This window comes from Notolepis coatsorum (assembly GCF_963971535.1).
Source record: "Notolepis coatsorum genome assembly, chromosome: 6".
NCBI classification, from domain to species: domain Eukaryota; kingdom Metazoa; phylum Chordata; class Actinopteri; order Aulopiformes; family Paralepididae; genus Notolepis; species Notolepis coatsorum.
Window position 1 is genome coordinate 150,826,319 of NC_140170.1, and position 22,262 is coordinate 150,848,580.

At 43.9% G+C, this 22,262-nt stretch overlaps 1 protein-coding gene across 1 annotated transcript in view; it reads right to left on the reverse strand.

Moving 5' to 3' along the window:
* LOC311230104 (putative splicing factor, arginine/serine-rich 1) overlaps window positions 1-20,097 on the reverse strand; it is a 31,255-nt gene extending 11,158 nt beyond the window's left edge. Inside the window, exons 1-3 of the mRNA XM_084316263.1 lie at window positions 19,895-20,097; window positions 4,287-4,540; window positions 2,084-2,202 (exon numbers count right to left, since the gene is read on the reverse strand). Coding sequence (XP_084172389.1) covers window positions 2,084-2,202; window positions 4,287-4,540; window positions 19,895-20,001 — 480 coding nt within the window. The 5' untranslated portion in view covers window positions 20,002-20,097. The remainder of the gene's footprint in view (window positions 1-2,083; window positions 2,203-4,286; window positions 4,541-19,894) is intronic.
* Window positions 20,098-22,262: the final 2,165 nt, after the last annotated feature.

Consider the following 22,262-nt stretch of genomic DNA (forward strand, 5'->3'; position numbering starts at 1 on the left):
TGACATGGCTGTCATCATACCTCAATGACCGCTCCTACCAAGTGTCATGGAGAGGGACCCTGTCGGCCACCCGCCCCCTGCGGACGGGTGTCCCCCAGGGCTCGGTTTTAGGACCCCTTCTCTTCTCCCTCTACACTAAATCACTGGGTAACATTATCACGTCTCATGGCTTCTCCTACCATTGTTATGCCGACGATACTCAACTCTTCCTCTCCTTCCCTCCCTCAGATATCCACGTCTCTGAGCGGATCTCGGCCTGTCTGTCCGACATCTCCGCCTGGATGACGTCCAACCACCTCAAACTGAACCTAAGCCAAACAGAATTGCTCCACCTGCCGGCCAAATCCTCCCCCCTAACCGACCTTTCAATCACAGTCGAGAATGTCGACGACCAGTTGAACTTCTCTGCTCACATCGCAGCGACGACCAGAACCTGCCGATTCCTCCTGAGCAACGTCAGAAGGATCCGCCCCTTCCTGACAAAAGAAGCCACCCAACTCCTCGTCCAATCAACAGTCATCTCCCGCCTCGACTACTGCAACGCACTGCTCGCTGGCCTCCCGGCCACTGCCACTAAGCCTCTTCAACTCATTCAGAACGCAGCGGCCCGCCTGATCTCAAACCTACCGAAGTCGGCCCATGTCACCCCACTTCTTAGGGACCGGCACTGGCTCCCCATTGCTGCACGAATCCGCTTCAAGGCCCTCGACCTAGCATACCGTGCGGCAAAGGGAACCGCTCCCGCCTACCTCCGGTCAATGGTCTCCAACTACACACCCTCAAGACCCCTACGCTCTGCATCTTCTGGCCGCCTCAGACCTACTCCTATCCAAGCTCCGGGAGGGTCATCAAAGAGAAGTCGCCTATTCTCAGTCCTTGCCCCACAATGGTGGAATGAACTACCCAACCCAGTTAGGACAGCCGAATCACGTCCAATCTTTCGCCGTCGACTAAAGACGCACTTCTTCAACCATTATCTGAATAAAAAAAAAAAAAAAAAAAAAAAATCTAACCCTAACTAACCGTACTGTCATGCACTTGTCCTAATAAACTAACCTACACTGTAGCACTCAACACTTTGATGAACATTGTTGCTCAGCTGATAAGAGTTGTGCCCTTCCTGATGGCTTGTCGTACAGAACTTGTAAGTCGCTTTGGATAAAAGCGTCAGCTAAATGACTAAATGTAAATGTAAATGTAGATAGAACGGGGACGACATTCGGCAAAGATCACCGAATCCGGGAGTCTAACCCGGGTCGGCCGTGTTGCACCGTAGAGTTGTATGCGGTGCGCCACTCTGGCGCCCACAATTTGACCATTTATATACATTGTTGTGCGTGGATCCATGACTGTATACCTTGATATTAGCTATGCCTCCAAGAACCAAGGCCACCACTAACTAGGGGTGGGAATCACCAGTTTGATCACGATACGATATCTTTGGATAACGATACGAAATGTTTTGGAACTCACAACACGCAACCTAAAACCCCTTCCTCTCCCAAACCGTTACAATTGTTTTATGTTGCATGATGATCATGAATACATTTATTATGTATTGTATTTTTTATGTTTAAATATCAACATTATCTGTCCATCCTCAGTACACTTACTATAAATATACTTTACTTCATCTGGTCTTTCCAAACGCGCGCACACACACAGAAATGGAGAATGCCCTCCCCCCCCCCCCCCACTCTGCTGTTCTCTCCATCTATGGCTCTGAACAGGGTTAGCTTACGCTAACGTAACGTTAATTTATGTCTTTAACACGACGTGGTCATAAAGGAATGGCGAGGATTGCAAAGCATGTTAGATGCATTTGACCCGTTGCGGAATAAAACAGCAGGGATTTGTTTTGGGTCGCAAAATAGGCACACTAGCCTTGCTCCGTTTCAATGTCCGCGTTTCAGACGCTACTACTGTGTGCTGTGGAGCAGAGCAGATACGACTCCACAGGATTTTCAAAATAAGAGTATCACAATATGAATCGATCTTTTTACGTTGCATCGATCCTATTGGATCATTGATAGATCGATGTATCGTCCCACCCCTACCACTAACCATAACAGTTCAAGCTCACCTTCAGGTCCTGCCAGCTGCACCTGCTGGAGAGGTTCTCCACAACGAGACGATACTCTGTCCTCACAGGTGGCCCGTACTTCTCCCTGCCCGTACGACTCCTGCTGCTGTAGCCACTGCCTTTAAAAAGAAAACAGAGAAACACAAAGTCAATTTGGCTCAGAGGCAATCTAGAGGTAAAGGACAAAAAAGGGGGGGGGGTGTACCTACAGTGTAAGTGCAGTGCAGATCAGACCTTGGTCGCAAGCTAAACATTGGACCATGTCATCTCTCTGTTGTACCTACAGCTTCAATTTTTAAGTCAGTCTCCTGGCTGCCAGTAAATTAGCTGGTGCCGACACAAGATTTACAGAGTAGTGAGAGGTGTAGTTAGGTTTCAAATACCACCAGGTCAGATCCTAAGAGATAGGTAGTAAAATACTACAGAAGAGGAGTTTGGTGATAAAAATAAGGGGGTTGGGAAGCATTCCTGGCCTTTACTTACAAGCCAAAGTCCAGCAATACCAAGGTACAGAACATGGGGTAATACTTAAGACAGAATGTAAGGGATTCCTGTGATTTTAAGACAGTTCAATCTATATTTAAAAATTGTGATAATTTAACAACTCTCAAGAGCTAGAAATATGCGAACACATGGGGCTATAATCCACCAGAGAACTAAGGCTCCAAGAACTGATGTCATCAAGAGACAAAACCTGGATCTGCTCCATTGACTTTCTGGACCATAGCAGTGTGGGGTTTGATGTGTAGATGGATAATGCACTATAGATCAGTTTTACTAGTGAGTACAGCGAATACAATTAAAACATGTATTAATCTGTTGTCGTGGAAAGTCATTTTCATCAAGCAAGTGTGTTCACAACAAAATTAGCTTTATTAAGCGATGAACCAGTGACAACTAAATTGGTCCCCTAGTCAATCCAGAAGTTTTCTCTTGACGACACCATTGCGTGTTGGATCGCTTCTTTTCTAGCTTTGGGTGAGGTTTGAAGAACTGTCCAACATCACAGAAATATAAATAGGGTGGATTTTCCCTTTAAATTTTCATCCTTTGAACAATCTTTCTGTTGCATATATGTAGAATACCACAGACTAGTGGAGCCAGTGAATGCAAGTTAAATGCAAGCGGCTCTTAAATATAAAAACAGTTGGCAACATGTGTTGGTTTCAACCTCTGCGACATGTCTTTCAACAGTAAAACCAACAGGATTCCTCACCATCACCCTGGTCTATTGGAAAAGGATGCTGTCATCATGGCTTCCGGTTATGTCAGCCAAAGGTCATAGGGCAAAGGTCACACACACATTGTAAGGCGAAAGCCAAGGCCAAACGGGACAGGCAGTCATCTTAGCCAGTCATCTTTAGCCTCAATGGACTCGGACTCAGCCCGCAGTGGACTCTTTCAAATTGAAACATCAAGCACTTTGTTAATGTTGAAGTCAAATTTAATACATTGCATCTTCACATTGTCTTATCCCTCGTCTTACTGCACAACAAGTTTGTTACTACACAGTACACACAGTAATCCAGTATGGATCTAAAAACCTTATAACCAATTCTAGTTGTACGGACTTCACAAACCTTTGGATTGTCATATTTACTTATATATTCTTTTACTTTTAAATCCCTCACCACCTTATAGGACAATACCAGTGTTTATTATGAAATATGAGTCCCATGTCATTCCTGCCTCAATAGGAGCTTTGTTGGGCATCTTTTACCATTGTTGAGACATTGTGATCAATATATGAAATTAATTACCGGTACCCATATGGCGATAGAAGATTTTGCCCATATCACACAGCCCTACATGTACATATAAATCTTCAATAGTGGATTTTCAAGATGTTAAAAAGGTACATTTTCAGACAATGAATGCTTAGGTCGTGATGATGAATCGACCAAACACCTCAACAATAGAAAAAAGATGCACATGTCAAGTCTGAAGTCATTTCCACCCATCGGGGCAAGAAGAACATTGGACATTTACACTGCCATCAAGCCTCACTCATCAAAATTAAGACGAAAAAAAAGGCTAAAAGAGAGCAACTTCCTTCTCCAATGTTAGAATATGAAAAATAATTACAGTTAAGATAGTGGAGACAATCACATTTGGATACGCTCGCAAACAAAACTGGAGCTCCACACATGGCATCTGGAAAACAAGAGGGTTGTATTCATGTACTGCAAAAATTTGAACTTACTGCGTCCCCCGCCTCCTCCACCCCCTCCCCCTCCTCCACGATCGCCGCCACCGCGATCGCCACCACGATCGCCGCCACCACCACCACCACCACGATCGCCACCGCCACCACCCCCGTAACCGTATCCATCGCGGTCTCTCCGTGGACCACGGGCGTGCTCGATGATGACCCGCTCTCCACACAGCTCTTTCCCATTCAGTTCGTACACGGCGTCGTCTGCGTCACGCGTATCCTCGAATTCTACAAAGCCATATCTGCAGGGACACAAGATACATTACAGGTCAGACAAATAACAGAGCCACATGGCCTTATAACCAGGGCTCCAGAGTGCGACTGTTTTGGTCGCACTGTGCACCCAAAATTCTGTGCAGTGTTACTGAATATTTTCCCTTGTTGCACCGGTGGACCTCACATTCCAGCAGGTCTATCTGTCTGTGTGTAGCGTCTTTTCCCCCCATGGCCATGTGCATTCCGCATTCTGACTTTGATTGGCTCTGATCATCACCCTGAAATTTTTTTCCCTTTTTTCTCCCATGTTCTATTTTTCTCCCATCCCAATTTCGTATTGTCCAATGGACCTATCTCAAACCCTGCCCTCTTTTCTTGATCCTCCAATCACAACTGTCACTTACCTCGGACAAACTTTGTTTGTCTCCCCTGTCTCGAACGCTGTTAGGCCATGCCTCCCACAGGTCTGGATTGCACTCTTGTCTTGGTCTCAGCACATTAATTATATTGTTTAAAAAATGGGAAGAGCAATTGGTATTTCCAGGAAATGTGCTTTTTTGTTGTTGCCCGTGCCCTTTTATGTCAGATAGTGCAAAGTTTAGTTTTATGTCATCTTGACTATTGCTCTGCGATGTGGTCATCTGCTGCCAGTGGTGACATCAGGAAGCTCCAGGTTGTCCAGAACAGGGCAGCACGGTTGGTACTGGGCTGCTCACTAAGGTCTAATGTGAGCCGTATGCATGCCCGCCTCTCTTGGCTTAACGTTGAAAATAGATTGTCTTTTAATATACTTGTGCTGTTCAAGTTGGTCGTGAGCAGTAAAACTCCTGTTTTTATACATAAGATTGTTTTTAGTAATACTGTGCACGAGCATTACACTAGAGGTTCCAGTAGTGGGCAGCTTGAATTGCCAGGTCCTAGAACCAGCGCTTTGGGGAGATCTTTTATTTTTAGAGCATTAACTCTTTGGAATGGCCTGCCTCGGAACCTCTGCTGCATTTACAGTAGATTCACTTTTAAAAATAATCTTAAATTGTTTTTAACACTGATTTTTTGTTTTTGTTTTACACTAATGTAATTTTAGCTATCTTAATTGTTACAGTAGTTTCATTATGCATTGTGTGTACTGACTTTTAATTATTTTGTTTTTGCAATAGTGATTGTTTTTGTATGTTTTTGTGTGTGGACCCCAGGAAGACTAGCTGGTTGCTATCGCACCAGCTAATGGGGATCCGTAATAAAATAAAATCAAGGTCGGCTGCAATGTGGACCAAGCCTTGGATCACGTGTGCCCTCCGGTACACAAGGAGGCAGCAGTCGCATCTTTTCACCTGAACAGCGCGATCTCTCAGCGGCGAGGGTCTGCGTGGGAGGGACACACGGCCCTCGTTGCTTCCCGATTCTGCTGCGCAGGCGCACCAACCGACCTGTAGGAGTCGCTGTCCACAACATCCGATCCCCACCCACCAGCTTCCCACCCCCTAATACTGCCAATTGTATTAGTATGAACGACCAGCCAAGCTGGTAGCAATGCCGAGAGCTGGGCTCGAACCCAGCATATCCTGCACTAGTGGCGAGCGCCTTGCCCACTGCGCCACTTAGCCGCCTTCACCCTGACATTCTTATTTGCTGAATGACTAAACAAAATAGCCATGTGCAACTGTGAAAACTGAAAACGTGCCACGCGTGTGTCCATGTCCGTTCGTAGCATGAGATGCGCACACCGCTTACTTCACTTACTTACTAAAATGAGGATACTCTTCCATAATGCACACGCAATAGCGAAGAAATCAAAGACTTCGCTTGGATGTGGGAGTAAGTTGAGTGTTTGTTATAACTAGGGATGGGTACCTTTCACATTTGAACCGATACGGTACCGGTACCTGTGAATCGATACCGGTACCCAACGGTACCTTTTTTTCCCCCTGTACTTTAGTCTCAAGAAATTTAATTTACCTACCTCAGTCGCGGAAAAGAAAAAAATCCAAACTTCAAATAACTACAATTTCGACAGTTTTCGGCTTGCCATTGCTCCGACTGCTTTGTTGTTGAATCAAGTCAAATCCTAGGTAAGCATATATTGTGCGTGTGAACGTTGACATGAAAAGAAAAAAAAGGTATAAAAAAAATTTAAAATTAAAAACTTGAATCGATACTCGGTAGTACAGACGTGTTTCGGTTCGGTACCTCAAAAGTACCAAATTCAGTACCCATCCCTAGGGATGCCCCGATCACGTTTTTCGCCACCGATACCGATCACCGATCGTCGTGAGCAGGGAGCGAAATTAACTTTTTGACTCACCGGCCAGTGGCGGGTAGATGGGAAGAATCTACCCGCCAAGCATATTTCTTACCCGCCAACTTTTTTTTGATAACATTTTTTTTATTATTATTTTATATAATTTTTTTTTAATAAAATATATATATTATATAATCATACTTGTGATTGTGTTATCTGCGAGACATCGCCACCTCGCTGTCTGCAAACAGCTCCACTGTCTGTGTGTATACTCGAGTGGCCTCCAGCTCCAGCAAGGATTCTCCGGGGGTGCAGCTGGACCCTAAACGCTACATTCAGCATGCAAAAGAATTCTCCGGCGCTGCACCTGGACCCTAGTCAGCAGCCCTCACTCATGCGATGTAAACCAGGGACTCGAATACGCATGTTGTTGTTGAGCTTTCTGTAGCTACTGCTGGATGGCGTTGGGACAACGCCTCAGTGAACTATTTAGTTTACTGCGACATTTCGTAGTGACTAGTTACCTAGCCAACGGAGGTATTATGCACTGGACTATTGCTGATGGATTTGTTGATGTCGGGAGCTATCCGTAGCTAGCCGGCTGGATAACGTTACACAATGCCTCAAAGTCATGTATTAAACTAAGTGAATAGTTGACTGGGTCATTTTGTAACGGTAGCTAACGTTATCTCACGAAGGTCCCACACTGACTAGACTAACGTCGCGGTGAGGCAATAGCCTCTGTTTACATGCAACAGGTGAGGAGGGGGTAGCAGCAGCAGCAGTGCCCGGTGCGCGCTTCATGTGTGCTGAGACAGCGAGTGAGAACTCCGCTAAAGAATTGGATCATGATTTTCGATTTTCACATGACTATTTGATTGAGCGCCACACGGCGCTCAGACGTCTCAGTGGGAGGCGCCAAACGTAAAAACTGAGCGCAAATGGCGGGTGGCGCTCTCTAGTTTCGGTCCCTGGTCGTGAGCCATATCGGCCGATACCGATCCGATCGTTTTTGATTAAAAATTCAAAAAAATTATATATATATTTTTTTTTAATAAAATATATATATTATATAATTAGACTTGTACTTGCATTATCTGCGAGACATCGCCACCACGCAACAAGTCAAAATGCTCGCTATCTGCAAACAGCTCCACTGTCTGTGTGTACTCTAGTAGCCTCCAGCTCCAGCAAGGATTCTCCTGCGCTGCAGCTGGACCCTATTGGTATAACGTTACTGTGCTTTGGTCATATCACATTCAGCAAGCCCTCAGCTCGAATACGCATTGAATCAATGTTATAAGACATTGATATCAGGAGCTATCTGTAGCTACTGCTGGCCGGCTAGATGACGTTAAGACAACGCCTCAGTGAACTATTTAGTTCAATGGGACATTTCGTTTTGAACAGTGAACTAACATCAGCTAACGCGAGCTAATGGAGGTATCAACATGGACTACTAGACTTTCTGGAGCATTTGTTGATATCAGGAGCTATCAGTAGCTAGCCGGCAAAATACCGCTAGACAATGCCTACTAAAAGTGAATAGTTGACTGGGTAATTTTGTTTAAACAGTAACGATAGCTAGGTAGCTAACGTTAGCTCAGGTCGAATGCACTATAGACTCGAGCAGAGCCTCCTCCTCTGTGTTTACAAACTGTACACGGGTGCGGGCGGGGCAAGGGAGGAGGAGCAGCGGCAGTTTGCAGGTCCTGTGTGTCTGAGACAGACAGCGAGTGAGATCTCCGCTTGATCGGTTTCCGCGATCGGCGAATATGACTCATTATCGGAATTCACAGATCACATATTTATACCGATTATCGGCCGATAACGATCGGTGGCCGATCGATCGGGGCATCCCTAGTTATAACGTTAGTTCTGCATGTTTATATAGGTGTCCGTGTCGGCTTTCACTTTCAGTACGTTATGTTTGTAAAGCTTGGATGCTAACGTTAGCTAGCTAGTGCAGAACAATGCTGCAAAGATATACAGCCATCACTATTTAGACCCCAAGTTGAGGAGCCTTTTCTCTCTCTCTCTGTGTGTGTCCCGACCCCACTTCTCCTAGGGGGCTTTCTCACTCAACATCGGGGTCGAATCAGCTCCGTGCCGTCCTCATTCCGAGTCCCCCCCCCCCCCCCCCTCTAGTTTGTGTACACACTTCAGTCTTGGTGCGCTCTGGGTTTTGTTTACGGTTTGCGTTTTTGAGCTTGTAAGCTTGCCGTAGTCGATGATGTCACGCTCGAAATGTAAACACAGGAAGTGTTAACACGGAGACTGGAGACTGGATGCTGATATAAAGAAACTAATAAATATTAGGGATGCACCGAAAATTATCGGCCGAAAATGGTTAAAACGGCTCTTTCGGCCGAAAGGGTTTTAGCACCGAAAATATATGACCGAAAGTCAAATAACGTGTTGTTGTGATGACGTCATCAAAACGCGACTACAGACATACCGGTAGCATGCGCAACATGTAACGTGAGCAGCTTGGCAGCTCTTCCTGCATTCTACAGCCTGTGATAACTAACTCCTCTTGGGAGTAGGGATGCCCCCCGAAACCCGGTTCTAAACTAAATTAGAAAAAACCGGAGTATTGATCAGCTCCGACGTTAACGGTACTGCTATCAGTAGTCTAGGAGCGGATTAGCTACGGAGCTAACAGTGTACCATCCATCTGCGACGCAACGTTGGCAGCAACAGTGGACACTGAGTAATGTTAACGTTATGACGAGTTCATACTACACTACACGTATGAACTCGACATAACGTTAACGTTACTCCGTTTAAATGAAGTGTTTAATTAGCAGCAATCTGTTGTTGAAAATGTATCGTTAAACCGGAAATGGAAATGCGAGGACAGGAAGTCGTCATCAATCGTTGTAGTCTTTTAGTCTTAACAGTCTGGAATTAATGTATGCATTCAAAAGTGCTGAATAAATGTTTTATGGGCCCATAATAGTGATTATTAATATTATTTAAGTTAAGTTTAGCCATAATCATGTCTTTTGCCATAATCAGGTAGCTAAAAAAAAAATATATATATATATATATATATATAATATATATATATATTTATATTAATAATTTTCGGCCTTTCGGCATTCGGCCAACTGTTTCCTATTTTCGGTATCGGTTTCGGCCAAGAATTTCCCATTCGGTGCATCCCTAATAAATATGAAGTTATATTTGAACCTCTGTTAAGCCTTGTCAATATAACCCACCCCCCTTTTCTCACGAATGGAACTCTGTTGTAGAGTCCGCTTTTGATCGTTTTGCAGGGTTAACAATAACGCTAAGCTAACGGCTAACGCTAGTTAGCTTAGCCTTTTACTAGTAACATTGCTTGCATCGATTATATTGAATGTCATTGATCTACTGGTCGACCACGGCCGACTGGTTGGGCACCACTGGTCTAATAGAAATAAATGCATTCGAACAAGAAAGTATAGTAGACACTGTAGGGGTGGACGGTATGGTCTAAAATTTATATCACGGTATAATTTGAAGCATAGACGGTAACTAGAGATGTTCCGATACCATTTTTTCCTTTCCGATCCGATACCTAAGCTTTGGGTATCGGCCGATACCGATACTTATCCGATACCAGTGCATACATTAAAAAAATTAAAAAAATATTATATAAATTATAAAACGTTTTTTTTTTTTTTTTTTTAATACAGCTACTGTTTATATACTGTTTTTTTTAGTAATAACTATAAAGTTTTATTCAACAACAGGTGATTGTATAGATTAGTATTAGTATCAGTAATTGAAAACTATCTCAATGAGTTCACCCACGGAAAGGTTGTTGGCACATTAGTTCCACGCGGACATTATACGTTGCTGCACTCGCTACCCACTGGCTCTGCAGATATACCCTACTCAGTCTGTCTACAAGGCTCCGTTTAGTAGCAGAGGCTCTGTTGTTGTGATTTTTGCACAATAAATATTCAACATTCTCTTTTGAGACTCCGCCTCAGACTCTTATCATTTGGCACTAAAAGCTAAACATTGTCGCCGATATGGCTGTCCGCAACATGTCATTAATTGTGTACGCGACGTGCAATTGTGCAATGACGACGTTACCGTGAGCTAGGTTAGCTAGCATCAGAGCTACCGGTATATGGAAAAACTAACGTTACTGGTGACATCGTGATTTAACTTGGAATACTCCTTTGCCAACCTGCTGTACTTTGCTTGCAGGTCTGCAGCCATTATTGCTGGATTATGAATAGCCCCAACTTTAGCCAAGGTAACGTTATGGCTAAACCTTTAACGTTAGTTAATGCTAGCTTTCGGTTAGCTGTTCAGCTAATGCTAATAACATCAGAGCTCCCCGTCAACAGCGCTCTGCCGGGACGATGGCATTTTAAGAAAGTATCTGCTCTGCTGTTAAAATGGCAATTGACACTTTAATTCACGGTCGATTAAGCACACGTTTGTTTTATAATGCTCACTCAGCGAGTAGGGTATATCTACAGAGCCCAACGTCCGCAGTGTTGTTGATAAATTACGTCATATGGTATCGGAGCGCAACATTAGAGGGTACTCGCCGATACCGATACCAGCATTTTAGGCAGTATCGGCGGCATTTCCGATACTGGTATCGGTATCGGAACAACTCTAACGGTAACGGTATATATCACGGTATCATCGTTTTTGATTAAAAAAAATTCATTTTTTTTTATAAAATATATATATTATATAATTAGACTTGTACTTGTATTATCTGCGAGACATCGCCACCACGCAACAAGCTCCACTGTCTGTGTGTACTCTAGTAGCCTCCAGCTACGGCCAGGATTCTCCGGAGCTGCACCTGGACCTATACTCGAGTAGCCTCGAGCAGAGCTACGGCCAGGATTCTCCGGCGCTGCACCTGGACCCTATTGGTATAACGTTACTTAACTGTGCTCAGCAAGCCCTCAGCTCGAATACGCATCGAATCAGTGTTATAAGACATTGATACCAGGAGCTATCTGTAGCTACTGCTAGCCGGATATATAACGTTAATACAACGCCTCAGTGAATTATTTAGTTCAATGGGACATTTCGTTTTGAACGGTGAACTAACTTGCGCTAACGTGAGCTAACAGGTAGCATACACGTCTCTACTAGACTTTGTGGAGCGTTTGTTGATGTCAGGAGCTATCGGTAGCTGGCCGACTAGATACCGTTCAGTTAGACAATGCCTCATCATGTATTAAACTAAAAGTGAATAGTTGACTGGGTCATTTTGTAACGGTAGCTAAGTAGAGCTGCCGCGGTATCGGTATTACCGCGGTATCGCTGTTACATCATGCCCACCGCAGCGTTGGGCTGAATACCGGCATCACTGCTGTTTTTTATTATATTATATTATTATTATTATTACGCTCTCGTTGGGCTTGCGGCTCTGCAGATATACCCTACTTCTCTGTCGAGATTCCAAGCGACCCTATTGGGTACCAGAAAAGTCACATGAAACACTGCAGACCACTGATTGGTCAGAAGAGATACGCGTCACATGCTTGGAGCATCTTGCAGTGCGTTTACTTCCTGAATCTCAGCCAGGCCCATCACAACACGGCTAATAGTACGTTAGCTCCCACCGGAGACCGGAGTGGATTACCGACGCCGTCGCTCCTCAGGGAACGAGGCATAATGATTTTACTGCAACGAAATGTTATAATAAAAGCCCTTCGTTCTATACACTTGTCTGATTGAAAACTTTATTAACAGACCGCAGAATGGGTACAACTCGGCACGCTCTGAGCAAAGAAAGGAACTTAGATATTAATTGAGTAACGCTTGCCTTGCTATGTGGTCCGGTAAATACGAACGTGTAACTATACTAACGTTAATGCCACAAATCGAATACCTTTGTAATCATAAGTAGTAACGTTATAATAAGAAGAAGAAGAAAGGGTCGGGGGGGTAACCGGCGGGCGCGACACCGAGGGGAGACTTCGAATCCGTGTTTCACTTTTAATAACGAATGCGTGCATGCCGAATCCCAAACAATATTCATGCTGCAAAGTCATCCTCTAAAGATAGACATTTAGACTAGAGGCAGGCTATATGCTATATAAAGAGTAGACTACAAAAAAAATGCATTCAAACTTTTTTTTTTGTGTGTGTAATACCGCGGCGGTAGGAAATATTTAGCAAATGTGTGCGGTAAGGAAAACATCAATACCGCGGCAGCTCTATAGCTAAGCTAACGTTAGCTCAGGGAGACCCCGCCGTCCTCCCGTGTCCCGTCCCACTAGACTACTAGACCCGTGTTTACATGCGTGCGGTAGGGGCTGGCACGCCCACTGAGCGAAGCCTCCTAAATAACTTTTTCCAGTTCGCACATATCTATTATCTATGACTAGGCCTGCCACGATAACACATTTTGCTGGGCGATTAATTGCCCCCGAAAATATCGCGATAAGCGATATTATTGCGACCGGTTAGAGAATTTTTTTTTGGAGAAATTTATTTCCCAAAACTTTTATTTTGAAGCCCACCGCTCAGTCTTTTCCGGTGTTTTAGACTTTTATTTTGAAGCCCACCGACCGGACCGGAAGTATTGTTGCGATTATCAGGTACTTTGGGTACCAGAAAAGTCACGTGAAACACTGCAGACCACTGATTGGTCAGAATAGAGACGCGTCTCTAGGATTTCATAAGCATTATGTTTGCAGCAGGCACAAGTGCAATAAACAAAGGATACAGTCACTGTGTATTCTGCCTCATTTATTGATTAAACAAAACCGACATCAACACAATTTGCCACCGAGCGGAGAGTTTAGTCTCGCAAAAAGATCGCTGACTTGTTAAGGCTTGTTGTTAGGTTAGGTGCTAATGTTGTGCTAGCGTTTTAGCATGGCTATCGTACATAGCGTGATCATTATAACTCGCTATTGATTGTTTGTATGAGTAACGTTAATGCTAGTAGAATAGACACAACGTGAGGTAATCACCATCCATTTTAAACCGGTTATTACCTAATGCTAATGTTAGCAAATAGACGCGACTGGTAACGTTACAGCTAACGTTAACGCTTGTAGAATAGACACAATGAGAGGTAACGTTAGCGTTAGCAGAATAGACACAACGAGGGTCTCGTTAATGTTGTTATTGATTGATTGATTGAAAACTGTGTTTACTCTGTTTGTATGAGTAACGTTAATGCTAGTATAGTAGTAGTGCTGTGCTCTGTAGTAAAGCCAGCGGCTCGCCTCCCAACACGGACAGTGACTGACAAGGGGCACTGGGTCCGCCTCATTAAAACAAACGCGCAAATAGCAATTAATCGCGCCCGTCAAAATCATTGCATTCATTTTAATTATCGCGGCAATTAATCGATTTATTGCTTATCGCGGCAGGCCTATCTATGACTAATTCTATCTATTTTTAGGGGCAAATGCGAGTGAAATAGTCGCGCTGTGGTTACATGACATCATTGCTATTTTAGAGCTGCTCAGTCAAAATCCATACCGTAGAGCAAATTCATACCGTTTATACCGTATAGTTTATACCGTCCACCCCTAGTAGACAGCAATGGCTAACGCTAAGCTAACGGCTAACGCTAAGCTAACGGCTAACGCTAGTTAGCTTAGCCTGTTCAGAAGCTAACATTATCCCATCGCTTGTGGCAATTATATTGCATGTCATTGATCTACTGGTCGACCACGGCCGACTGGTTGGGCACCACTGGTCTAATAGAAATAAATGCATTCGAACAATGTATAGACATAGCAATGGCAAACAAATTTGCCAGGCCTAATGCGAGCCAGGGAAGTGTTGCGCTTTGTAACGTGGCTTCATGTTTTCATCCACTGAGCTGTGAGGCTCCACATGAGACGTTGTGTGTGTCACGCCCCCCGCCCCCCACTAGTGCGCACTAGGGGTGGGAATCACCAGTTTAATCACGATACGATATCGATTCTTTGGACAACGATACGATATTATCCGATATCACACAGTCTGCCACGATACGATTCGATTCAGGTGCCTGCGATCGATATGAGACGATATTATGTGCCCATTTAATACAATCAGTAACATTTAAATCAACAAACAAAAAAGGCAATGGAAATATCATGACATTTTTATTTTTGAGCTCTTCCAGACATTTAAATGAAAAACAATCTATTGTTTTTAATACAAATAGACCTCCTGTTCACTGTTTTTGGTTCATTTCTTTTTTTTTCTCGATATTAATATCCTATTCACTGTCACAGAGCTGTATTTTGGCTGGAAAAGCATATTGGGAGTCCCAAGATGCAGTACCGGCCAGATCCTGTTAGTGGGGCTATCCCCGAGAATGCACCCTCCCAGTCCCCACTTCTCTCTGCCTATGGCTCTGGGTTAGCTTGTTAGCTCACGCTAAAGTAACGTTATCTTCGATCTTTAACGCGACGTGGGCATAATGGAGTGACGAGGATTGCAAAGCAGGTTAGATGCATTGGACCCGTTGTGGAATAAAACAACAGGGACATGTTTTGGGTCAAAGAATAGGCACACTAGTCTTGCTCTAGTAGTGACGCTCTAGACGCTACTGGCAGCTGTTGATGTTAAACGGAGTTTGAGTTTCACAACACTGGGCGCGGGGCGATGACGTCGCCGTCGCCGGATTTTCAAAATAAGAGTATCGCAATATGAATCGATCTTTTTACGTGGCATCGATCCTATTTGATTATTGATAATAGATCGATATATCGATCTGGATCGATGTATCGTCCCACCCCTAGTGCGCACCTGAGACCACCTATTTCACCGGCCCAGGTTCAGCGCCCCCGGGGACGAATCAGCGGGGGGGGGCGGGGACGGGGCGTTCTCACTCAGACAGACACACCCTTTTCTGATGCGAGCCGGGTCCGATTGACCGACACTGAGTTTAGAACACAGAGGCACCTCGCCATGGTGTTCTTTAAACGTAGTGAAGGTCAATTATTTTGCGACAATGACCGAGTATAGCTATACATTATCCCGCTTATTACATGGCTAACTTACTAACAATATACCTAATTCATTTTACACCATCGACAAGACGAGATCAAATGCAGAAGCAGTTCCGTTCTGTCGCTCCGCTGTCATCGCCGGCAGCTTCGCCAGCAGGTGTGTCTGATTGGCTGCACTGATGCACTGTGTGTCAGTGGTAGGCCTGCCGCGATAAGCAATAAATCGATTAATTGCCGCGATAATTAAAATGAATGCAATGATTTTGACGGGCGCGATTAATTGCTATTTGCGCGTTTGTTTTAATGAGGCGGACCCAGTGCCCCTTGTCAGTCACTGTCCGTGTTGGGAGGCGGGCCGCGTGTAGCTTTATGCCAAGCAAGCAGTGCAAAAATTTACCGTAGTGGCATGCAGTAATACGCCTTTCATTTTCCGCCGCCCAGCGCCCAGGTCGCGCGGAAATAGGCTGTCTATTGCCATTCTCTTTGACAAACTCTAACCTTAACCAGCTCCTTAACAACGCCTAAACTTAACCGTTCTAACCTTAACCAACTCCGAAACAATGCCTAACCTTAACCTTAACCATAGAAATTATATTGCCATTCTCTTTGACAAACTCTAACCTTAACCAGCTCCTTAACAGCGCCTAAACTTAACCGTTCTAACCTTAACCAACTCCGAAACAATGCCTAACCTTAACCGGCGAAAGAATACACGTTAAAAAAAAATCACGTTAAAAAATATTTTCGATGGGATTCGAACTCGCCAGCAAACAAGCCATAGGATCCACAGCCATGTGTCCTTGCCAATTGAGCTATTGCTAGATACTGAATAAGGGGCGGTGACTTATATATATTGAGCTCCGCTCGTGTCGGATCTCATGCGCATGCGCGAGCACGCCGGCGCACGCACGCACCTGAGCGAGCACGCCGCCGCCGGTGCACGCACGGTAGCATTTGTCTGAAAAGAAGGGCGCTTTACCGCACTAGCGTGCGGTGACGAATGCGGAAGCATTTTTGCACTGCTTGCTTGGCATTAACGTACAGGCAGGCGGGCCGCTGGCTTTACTACAGAGCACAGCACATTGTGTCTATTCTACTAGCATTAACGTTACTCATACAAACAGAGTAAACACAGTTTTCAATCAATCAATCAACAACAACATTAACGAGACCCTCGTTGTGTCTATTCTGCTAACGCTAACGTTACCTCATTGTGTCTATTCTACAAGCGTTAACGTTAGCTAGGCTGTCTATGCTAACGTTAACGAGCATTAGGCTAACAAGCTGTAACGTTACCAGTCGCGTCTATTTGCTAACGTTAGCATTAGGTAATAACCGGTTTAAAATGGATGGTGATTACCTCACGTTGTGTCTATTCTACTAGCATTAACGTTACTCATACAAACAATCAATAGCGAGTTATATTGATCACGCTATGTACGATAGCCATGCTAAAACGCTAGCACAACATTAGCACCTAACCTAACAACAAGCCTTAACAAGTCAGCGATCTTTTTGCGAGACTAAACTCTCCGCTCGGTGGCAAATTGTGTTGATGTCGGTTTTGTTTAATCAATAAATGAGGCAGAATACACAGTGACTGTATCCTTTGTTTATTGCACTTGTGCCTGCTGCAAACATAATGATTATGAAATCCTAGAGACGCGTCTCTATTCAGTGGTCTGCAGTGTTTCACGTGACTTTTCTGGTACCCAAAAAGTACCTGAAATAATCACAACAATACTTCCGGTCCGGTCGGTGGGCTTCAAAATAAAAGTCTTAAACACCGGAAAAGACGGAGCGGTGGGCTTCAAAATAAAAGTTTTGGGAAATAAATTTCTCCAAAAAAAAATTCTCTAACCGGTCGCAATAATATCGCTTATCGCGATATTTTCGGGGGCAATTAATCGCCCAGCAAAATGTGTTATCGTGGCAGGCCTAGTCAGTGGGCTTGATTGCTACAGCTGCGCACACAGCGGTCATTATTGCTCGGCAGAGGTCCGTTATCGAGTAATAACGGACCTCTGACGAGCGCTATTGACCAATCACAATCAAGCATTTCGGCTAATGTTAAAACGCCATGTAATAAAGTAATAATAACACATACTAAATACTAAAGCTATTTATCATTTTTGGCTGGTAGGCCAAAACGTTTATTTTGTTCCCCACTCCTCATTGAGCGACACCACAAGTTCACTTAGTAGCTACAAGCTCGTAATTGAAAACTAGAGTTTTTTTGTAAAGAAAAATTTTGCGGTGCTTGTACCCGTCTTATTCCTGTTTACAATCATTTACAAAACATCTTAAGAAATTACTACTGTGTATGGGAACTGACAAAAAAGGTAAAGGTAAAAGGTAATGCTTAAAATGTATTATTGGTCAAAAAGGCACTGTGATTTTTTTAGTGCGCTTAAATTAAGTGCTGGTGCACCTAAATGAAAAAGTTAGATGCACTTAGTGATGCACCGATGTGAAAATTGTGGCCGATACCGATAACCGATATTAATATTGCTGTTCTGGCCGATACCGATATTTACCGATGTCGATATCTCTGTATAGAAAACACTTTTTTATGATAATCAAATAAAGAGCTATTTTCCAAAACGCATAATTTTTGTACTTTTGTAACTTATTTTCAGAAATGACTGATATTTTGAAACTATTTAAGGCCAAAACATGTAAAAAGAAAAAGAAAAACATTTAAAAAAAAAAAAAAAAAAAAAACATTTTTATTTTTATTTAATATCGGCCCTATCTTGATATCGGTCCGATACCGATGTGTAAAAAAAACGGCCATATCGGCCGATATTATATCGGCGGCCGATATATCGTGCATCACTAGATGCACTGGTATAAAAAGTTAGTCTGGAGCCCTGCTTATAATTAACGATATACTAGTTTCCAAATAGATGCAGTTTACAAGCGTTTTCCCACTACCTTCTGGTTGGTTAAGCAGGCTATGTATAGCCAATGCCATGACCACCTATTTGAGTTTGCTGGGTATCTTTGGGCGAGGCAGGGGGTGTAATAAGACACTTTTGAGACAAGAGTCAGTCTGCATCAATAACCTCAAGGCCCTTGCTCCTTTGGTCTAAAGGTCAAATCTGACCTCTGACCTTTCCCCTCATTGTGCCACTGCTGCTGGCTGGTAATGATCTTGGAGTGATCAAGTGAACCAAGGACATAGTAAATATGTTTTGCATATTTATGTATATGGATATGCGCTCAAATCACCATATAACATTTACTCCCCATGCCTGCTTAATTAATGTTGATATATCGTAGTATGCATCTACTGATGTTGTGCTCGTGTGGAGGTAATGGGCCACGTCCCGTGACATGGACAATGACCGATTTCAGGTATTTTTGGAAAATCGGTCAACATTAATTAACCCCGATGACCAGTCAAATCAACTAATGGCGATGGCTGCTTTGAATATAGAAGTGCGCAGATACAACTTGTAAAAGCCTACAGTGGTTCTTCAACCCTTTGCACACATGGGAGGATCCCCACATTGGTAAACATCAGGCTACGGAAGATCTTTGTTAGTTAAAAAGAAAACGTGCAGAATTCCACAATTCTATTGTAGCCGAGATGATAACAAGGAGAACGTAGGCCTATACAAACTGGGCTAACTTTTTGAAATGGGACATTTAAAATATAGCCTGTTTTCTGGAGACTCCCTGGAACCTCACGTTGAGAACCACCGGCCTGCGCGACACAAAGGCTTCACTTTTAGGCAGCATCATCATTTGGGCCTTCGTGTTAGTTAGTGAAATACGTTGTACTTTCCCCACTCATGTCCCGAGAGAGTAGCATATAGTGTACATCTAGTTTTAAAATAAATGTAATCAATCAAATATAAACGTAAGATAACGCTGCGTCAGTGAATAAATACACCAGCTATTCTCAGCCAGCCGACCTAACGGCCTAACCGTTAACTAACGGCAGCGGCGTGTTTTGCATTCACATGACTTCGTAGAACAAACGTTAAATACTCGGCCCGCATGCACACGGGTGACGGTAGCTAAACTTAACTAGCTTGATTTCATCGACCATTATACAATTAACGTCAGTAGTTCATCGATTGATATATTAATACAACCCGTTCTGTCTGAGCAGCAGAAACACGAGGGCCGAGGATGAGGGCCTTGCCGCTACTCCAGCATGGCGGCCCGGCTAGCCGTTAGCTCGAACATCTTACCCGTTTTTCAGATCGATCTCGAGTAATTTCCCATAACCGCTGAAAAACCTCTGCATATCCTTCTCTCGGACGTGATAGCTCAGCTTCCCGACGTAAACACGCGGCATCTTGGCGGATACTGAATGCGAATTCCGCTACTTCCAGGTGAAATTCAACGCGAGCTAACGCTCGTAGAGGAGGAGTTGGCTAGTGGCTACAATGGCGCGAGCGTGCAGCCAATGTGGGCGAGGCGACTAGACTAGTTCCCATCGGCTAAAGAGCGAGGTTTGCGCGCTCGCGACTTCCAGCGTCCTCTGCACTGATGGGAACTAGCCCCATATCATGCTGTGCGTGTGCACGGCTCTTTTTAACATCACTCCTCTCACTTTACCAGAAACGCAGTGGTACATTTTAATATGGGTAAGGGTAACTAACCACCAGACCAGTCTATGTGGTCACAGTAATGTGAATACAATAAAACACAAACAAATGCATATGGTATACCATATTCTGTATAGTTTTTAATTTATAAAATTTTTGCCTAATGGATTTTCAAGTATGAATAAAAAAAATGTGAATCCCTACCCACCTTCAAAACCACTCTCAAAGAGCACCACGGGAAACTGGCCCCCGTAAATGTCCACACCCCCCCCCCCCCCCCCCCCCCCCTCCATATGCTTGAATGAATGAAAACTTTATTTAACAGATTGCAGAATGGGTACAATACAGTACGGTGCAAATACAATACACACAATTGTTAACACTTTAACTGCCACACACGAGATATCTCGGGTTTATTTTTATGTGGTTGAAAGCCACTCACGAGATTTCTCGGATTTTTTTTTTTTTTCTTTTTTTTAGCGATCTGAAATCATATTGCATCACGCGAGCCTACCCGAGTATACACGAGCACCGCCGGCGATCATATGTGGAAAAAAGCGCCCCCTATCGTCTCCCAGATGACATAAGGGATTTTGGAATGGACTCAATGAAAATGGATGGGGAAAAAAATCCGGTACTCCACATTTTCCAGTCCACTGATCCAGCCGGGGTTACCACAGTTCATTCTGGAGCCTCTGAGCCCCGCTGATCATGGAGTTCTACTGTATCGCGTTGGATCTATACACTTATCGATTTTTTCGAATGGTGATCAGGAATTGGAATATACCAGTTGGATACCATCTGATGTCAGGTAAGGAATCTATGTTATCAGTGTTAGGATAATCAGACTAATTTTGATGAAGTTATAAGCTGTTTTGTGAAATGGGCTCTTTCGGTTTCACTGTAAAAGTCCAAGAGGAAATCAACGCGGCGATTATCCGTGCGCGGCCCGAATGTGCTTGCGTGCACGTACAATATTGATCATCTAGCGTTTATTTGAAAACGATTCATAAAAAGGCAGATGAATATCAACGTTGTGGAATATTCCAGTAAAAGACTATTTTCATAGAATGGTCCAGAATGGGCTGTTTTTTTTTTATCTCAAAACGGGTGCTTTTCTAAATGCTCTGAAACGGAAATGACGCGATAAAAAACCAATCTGCCTTGACAGCACTGACTGGAAAATAGTCTTTGATAAGCGACGGGCAGATTAGACACATAGCCATAATTTAAAACATAGATTAGGCGATGTTAACGTTAACATTGAAGTGGATGGTGGCATCAAGGGGGTAAAAAGGAAAACCCGGCGTGGCACTCAAAGTGTTAAGGGGATGCAGACCAGAGAAAGACGTTTGTCTTGTTTACATCAGGGTCCCCCATTTTCAATTCATAGTGACATTTATGACATACATGACATCATGACATTTATGGCATAGGACATACATGACATACAGGTATATAGTACTGTTACATTTGTGACATATATTGTAGTGATTGTAATGTTACCTTATTAATTCACCCACGGAACTGTTGTTAGGAACATCATAGTAGCACATTCTAGAACAGCGATTGATTGATTGATTGAAAAGTTTATTAACAGGTGGGCGGCTAGGTGGTGTAGTGGGCAAGGCACTCGCCACCAGTGTGGAGACGCTAGGATTCGCGTGTTCGAATCCAGCTCTCCACATTGTTTTCAGTTTAGCTGGTCGTCCGCAGTAATACACATTGGCCGTATTACGGGGAGGGAAAACTGAAGGGTGGGGATCGAACGTTGTGAACAAGCGACTCCTACAAGTCGGTTGGTGCGCCTGCGCAGTAGAATCAGGAAGTGTCGGGGGCAGCGTGAGCCTCCCACGCGTTACTCCTCGACACTGAGAGATCGAGCTGCGCAGGTGAAAAGATGCGACTGCTGTTACCTCAAGTACCGGAGGGGACTTGTGCTATGTATGACTTAGTCCACATTGCAGCCGGCTTGTGGGAGGCAAGAAACAGCGTTCGTGACAGGGGA